Here is a 6,000-nt window from a genome sequence, read left to right on the forward strand (position 1 = left end):
AGATGGTCAGAGTACCAAATGAGCAAATGCAAACGCATTCTATTGAATTAGCCTCCTAGACAATGGGTAGAGGAGAGAATCTAAACAGCTTCTTCCTCTTGGAGGTGTCGCAATGCGATATGAGCTTGTAGATTAGCTATTTTGGTGAAAAAATATAAATATACTGTAGGTCATCAGACTAACTGATTATGCTAATACGCCCTTCCCCATTATTCAATGAAGTGATCAATAGAATAATCGCCATGAAGATAATCGATAATACAGCCCAACTTTCTCTACACTTGTTGTGGAAAGCTGCAGAAACATTTCAACAAAGTCTCTGATCAGAACTCTGTATTGATCTCCTACACAGAAGTATAGGAGCCTTTTGAGTCTCTGATCAGAACTCTGTATTGATCTCCTACACAGAAGTATAGGAGCCTTTTTCAGCTGACTTCTTTAGAAAATCGCCAGAGAAGCTTGGCCTTCGTACATAAATTATTATACGTATAGATACAGACATTGCACGCGCGCACACACACACACACACACACACACACACACACACACACACACACACACACACACACACACACACACACACACACACACACACACACACACACACACACACACACACACACACACACACACACACACACACTTTGCCAACACTTCATATTATTACAGAAGTTTTCATTGTTGGGCAGTAATGCATTACTATGCTAAGTAATATATAAATGTAACTGTAACTCAATTACTTTCCCCAGTAACGAGTAGTGTAACTTACTGAGAGATTGACATCACACAAATAGAGAGATCTCTTAAGGCCTGGATCTCAGAAACATCTTTGGAAACAACGGCTGTAGTGAATAATTGCTCTCAGTGTGATCGTTTGGCTTCAGGAGACTTGTATTATGCTGCTCAAGCTGCATGGAAAATCGCACCTGTGAGAACTGTGAGCGGTGCAACTATACTTTTATTGTTATAGTTACTGTGCGTGTGTGTGTGTGTGTGTATGTGTGTTCATTTAAGTGGCTTAAAGAAGAAGAAAAAAACACCCTGTCTAGTAGTAAGTAGTGTCATGTCGAAATGTAACCTTCTTCTGATCAGTGTTTGGATCTATTGTTTTGGCCTCTTCCAACTGGGACCAAAGACGAGGTTGTGCTTGTACGGCAATGAGCTAGACATAATAGATGAAGTTAAAATAGCCTATCTACAAAGCTCACAACGTGGTCGCGATACGGCATATTGTGAGCTTGTACATTGGCTATTTTCACTACAGGTATTTTGTAGGTCTCGAGCTGAAATGGTTTGGGAACCCAAAAGTATTGCTGGGTGTTTGTACGTAGTCTGCAACAGCTTGTTGTTTTACTTCACTGGCCCATGATAGTGAGCGACATCGGCACTAAACAAGAGTGACCAATGGCAGCAAGCACTGGGAAGCTTTGTCAGCATTTAGAGACGTCAAAATAACGCTGACAAATTTGGGCAGTGCTTTTCAATCACATTTAAAGCAATTCATATTCAGAGTACTGAATGCAAGATGCCCGACTGGAGTTTTTAACCTCAGTGGATTTGAGTTCTGCATACCACTGTTATATTGTTTGCCCATTACCTGAAAAATGTAACTAAATGGACCTAATGGTGCCATTTGTACATTGACTGAGTTAAAGAGTTAACAAATAGATAATTTAACTTTACTATGTGGATCCACAAGCCACCATTGACCTACTGTAATACTGTCATAGACTCATTACCTTACTGTCTTTAGCGGAATGCAATTTATTCCATCAGCTATTGACCTTTTAAACTAAATTTTAAGTGTGCCTATCTGTGGAAGTGATAATGGTGCCCCTCATTTTTCTTTCTTCCTTGCTACCTCTTCTGATATGGTTCTGGTGACTGCTGTAATCTCTAAGTACTGGACCGTCGTCTAGTTCTGGCAGACAGGTAGTGTGTGCAGGCTGGGTGGTGTGTGACAATCCAGTTGAATTATTCCAGCCTGCACACACTACCTGTCTGCCAGAACCAGACGAGGGCCCAGTACTTAGAGATTACAGCAGGAGTTGGAGTTGTGTTTATGTGTGCATGTATGTCAATAAGCTATTATTGTATGGATTAGGGCTGCAACTTTCGTAGCAATTATTCTATTGATTACTTGTTTGATTAATCGAATAATGAGAAAATGTCATATTATGTCAAAGAATCGGTTAAGCACTTAAACCCTATTTTATACTTTGCCGATTTTATTTATTCAATTATTATTGATAATTGGTTCAAACTGGGAGGCCCGCCGACCTCTGACATCATACTCATGTCACCATGACTCAGCCATAACCATATAAGGAGTTCCCAATGCAGCTATGCCCAAATATGGAGTGTGTTGTCTAACCTCAGTGTGTCGTCATCCAGGGGCAAACAAATCAGTCAGCTCAATGTTATGGGCACAAAAGGATACTGATGACATCCATATAGAGTATGGGTATGAAAGGGACAAGGACTGATACAGTATATACATAATGGGCATATCAGTCGGATCGACAGTGCGACGTAGGTGTGAGGCCTGTGTAGCGGCCCGGACTCTAGATCAAACCAATTGATTAATTTGATTAGTTTGATGTACTGTTGTACCTCAAGTGGATTCAAACTTTTACTTATTATTGACTACTTGCAAGCCAAATTGCCCCTCTGGGACAATAGTGCTTTATTCTAATGTCTAATGAGTGCCAGCTGCAAGGGTCTATGGTCTATACAGTAAAGGTCTTAAGAGCATTGTATTGATTAGGTCAGGTTGGGTTGTGGCCTGGGGTTATTGACCTTATTAATCCCACAGGGGAAATTTCAGCTTCACCCAGCAGATGGCTCCTTGACTTCGACTTCTAGGAAAGCCCCGCTGTGAATGGCCAGCAGTCGCTGTGATTGAGGGGGGGGGGGGGGATCAAACCTGGGACCTTCTGTTTCCCAGGTGGCCCCTCTACCCATATCAGCTCGAAGCTTAACATCTCCTATCTTACAAAATATCATCTGCACATATATTTTCATCTCTATATTGTAGAGATGCTTTTGAATTTGAACACATGTATGGGAACCCGCTAGCACATACATTTTGCATCTCTCTTTCTTTAAAAATGCATCATTAAAAATGTATAACAAAACCTAGAGACTGGAATGTGTGAGTACCAGAGAGGGGGTCAATTGGGTCTATTGGGGAATGACTATTTATTAATTATTAAATTCAGCCTGACAATTATGCAAGCACACGTGTGTGACAACAGTCATGCACATGACCTTTTCAATAATGCATTCACCACCATGGAGCAATCAAATACAGTGCAGTGCTAAACGCTGAGAGAGACATGAGAAGGAAGGAGGTACAGTAAAGTCCAGCAGGGACTGTAATTGTTTAAGGGAGGACCTGTGCTCCTTGGTGGTGGTGGAGCACTTTAATGGCAGAATCATTCTGTCATTACTTACAGTGCAGAATGTACTGGAATTGGTCTGACTCTGGCGGGCGGGCCTTTCAATTAGAATCTCAAACCAAATTAATGTAAAGGAAGTGTGTGTGTGCACGCGCGTGAGTGAGTAACCATCACACACACACCTCTTGTGCATGGCCTAGTTCAGGCCTAATGGAGGTAGGGAAGTAGGATAGGATAAAAATGGGATGGGGGGGGGGGGGGGTGTGGGGGTGTAGTCGGGAGTGACTGCATGGGTTACTTACATTCCAGGTGTTTTTTCTTTGGTGCCGTCTGTTCATGCGTGGTGGCTTTACAGACAGCCCGGGCCACGTCGGATCCCGTCAAAGTGTATTGCGCCGCGGCAATGCGGTCCGTCAGCGTCTGTCCCGACATCTTCTCTCCTCCGCGTCAAAACCTCCGAGGATCAAACGTCAGATTTGGTCCCCAACGAACCAATGAATGGCCAGGCAGTCCCAGGCTTCCAGGCTGCCGTCACGATATACTATAGGAGCCGAGGCGAGGATAGGCGACCAGCCCTGCTTTACTGTACTGTCTAAGAGGGGTGGTATATAATATATATATATATTAGACATACAATATCGGAGATAGAATGTTCCTCCTCTACAGTCTACACCGCAGGCTACTGTGGGCCATCGCACATGCTCACATGCATTTCTCGCACAATCATGAGCTTAATGGATACTGATTGGTGATGTGTAGTAGCCTATAGAAGAGGTGGTCTAGAAACGAGGCCAATGATTTATATGAAGACTATAGGCTACAAAAAAAAACGCATTTAAGAGTAGCTCATAAAAAAAATCCTTGTTTATTCCCTCTACACCCTTAAATAGCATCCATCTCTTACTGTAGCCAAAAGCGTCTAACGACGGCGACGCGCTCCGGTCGGGATGATGCTGCTCGACGGTCCCAACTCTCTCCTCCTCCTCCTCCTGGATAATCCTCCTCCTCACCTCAACTCAGCAGCACAACACTCGCTGCTGGGTTGTTGGTTGGGGTTGATATCAGTGGAGAATATCGCTTCTCTTGTACAGTACCACCTCACTCCATCTATTAAATTCCACACAACGCGTCGCGTCCTCTCTCTGAGCTGAGGCCCACCGAGAGCCCCCAAACCACCGGCGAAGCGTCAAACAGTACTGTGCGCCGTGGACGGACGGATGGATGGTGTGTTCTCATCGCCGTGCATCCTCTCTGTCGTGTTATTCATTTATTTATATTCGCGCATATATCACTCCGCCCACTGGTGGTGCGTCATCAGCATCAGCGCCAACTCCCCCGCCCGCCATGTTAACTAAAAGCCTTTATTCCCCCAGAGAACCAATTAAGGAAACCAGCGGAAAGATGGAAGGTTTCATTTTATTTATATTCTATGGTAAAAGAAAAATGGTAGAGTAAAATGATTATTGACATCAATATTAAAATGTAGTTTCTTCAATAGATATAGGCCTATAGTGGTGGTGGTGGTGTGTGTGTGTGTGTGTGTGTGGGGGGGGGGGGGTTCATAGCATCACAATCCTTTTAACCACTTTATCCACAATTTATACTTTGGCTATTCAAAAATAGCCATTTTGAAACATTTTGACAAATGTAAACCATCTTTCCCTGCATGGCACCACAGATTTTCAGATGGGTTTCCAGTTCCAGGGGGGGATAGACAGACTACAATATTAGTGGATAGACTGTTGCTATTGATGCGATTTTTAAATTAAGTGAAATTAATTAGAAATTCAGGCTTCAGATACTACCGAGATCGGAAATTATATCTGTGTCGCCAAATGCAGTCCGTTCGCTGGCAGTGGCTTGTAGACAGAACTTGCTGATCACTCTTCTCAGGAAATGCCTGCAATATTGGAAGCAATTTCAGACTGTATAATGAAGTGAAACAAAATGGAATGTCAGGTTGTTAGGGTTGTTGATTGCTACAATGGGGGAGAAATGGAATTAGGGATACAAGTTCTATAGCCACAGAAAGGAAGTAGGCTTAGAATCTGAACTAATCAATCTCTTCCACTCAGCTGCCTGAAAGTCACACGATGAACACAATAGTGTTGCACAATGCACATGCAAATAGCAATAACAAGCTCAGAAATCATCACATTGATGAACTGTGAGCTTGTATAGGCTAGATTTTCAGGCCTCTCACCAAGCAATCAGGCTGTCGAAAAACATCTGTGACCGATAATTGGTGGTATTTTGTACAGTGTTTCCCGGAGCAGTAGTTATTGACCATCTGTACGGACCTGTCTGCAGACGGCCAGCAGGGACCACTGCACCTCCTCCAAGTTCTTCTAGGTTGTAGTTTCTCTATCAGTAGCCTCGGTACCCACGCTTTCATTTTCGTCGGCGCAAAAATTGAAAGCCTGGAGGAACGCATTGGCCGTTCTGTTCTAGAAGTGGGAGTCAACCCTTCCGGGTGGGCGTCGCTCCAAATGATGTGACGTAGCGCTGCACTAGGGGTGGAGAGGAGGGGCTGGGGGCTGACGGATAGATCTCAGCCGCGACCCGCCCCTCTAGACCAGAAACCTGACACGTTAGCTCA

General features: G+C 43.8%; 1 protein-coding gene across 1 annotated transcript in view; it reads right to left on the reverse strand.

Annotated features, from left to right (window-relative positions):
• The window catches only part of LOC310856782 (clathrin coat assembly protein AP180-like), a gene marked incomplete at its 3' end in the record, with an annotated part of 34,145 nt that extends 30,158 nt beyond the window's left edge, over positions 1 to 3,987 (reverse strand). Inside the window, exon 1 of the mRNA XM_083762260.1 lies at positions 3,704 to 3,987. Within this exon, the coding sequence (XP_083618386.1) occupies positions 3,704 to 3,833 (130 nt within the window). The 5' untranslated portion in view covers positions 3,834 to 3,987. The remainder of the gene's footprint in view (positions 1 to 3,703) is intronic.
• Positions 3,988 to 6,000: the final 2,013 nt, after the last annotated feature.

Source organism: Protomyctophum parallelum (assembly GCF_964188405.1).
Source record: "Protomyctophum parallelum genome assembly, chromosome: 3".
NCBI lineage: Eukaryota > Metazoa > Chordata > Actinopteri > Myctophiformes > Myctophidae > Protomyctophum > Protomyctophum parallelum.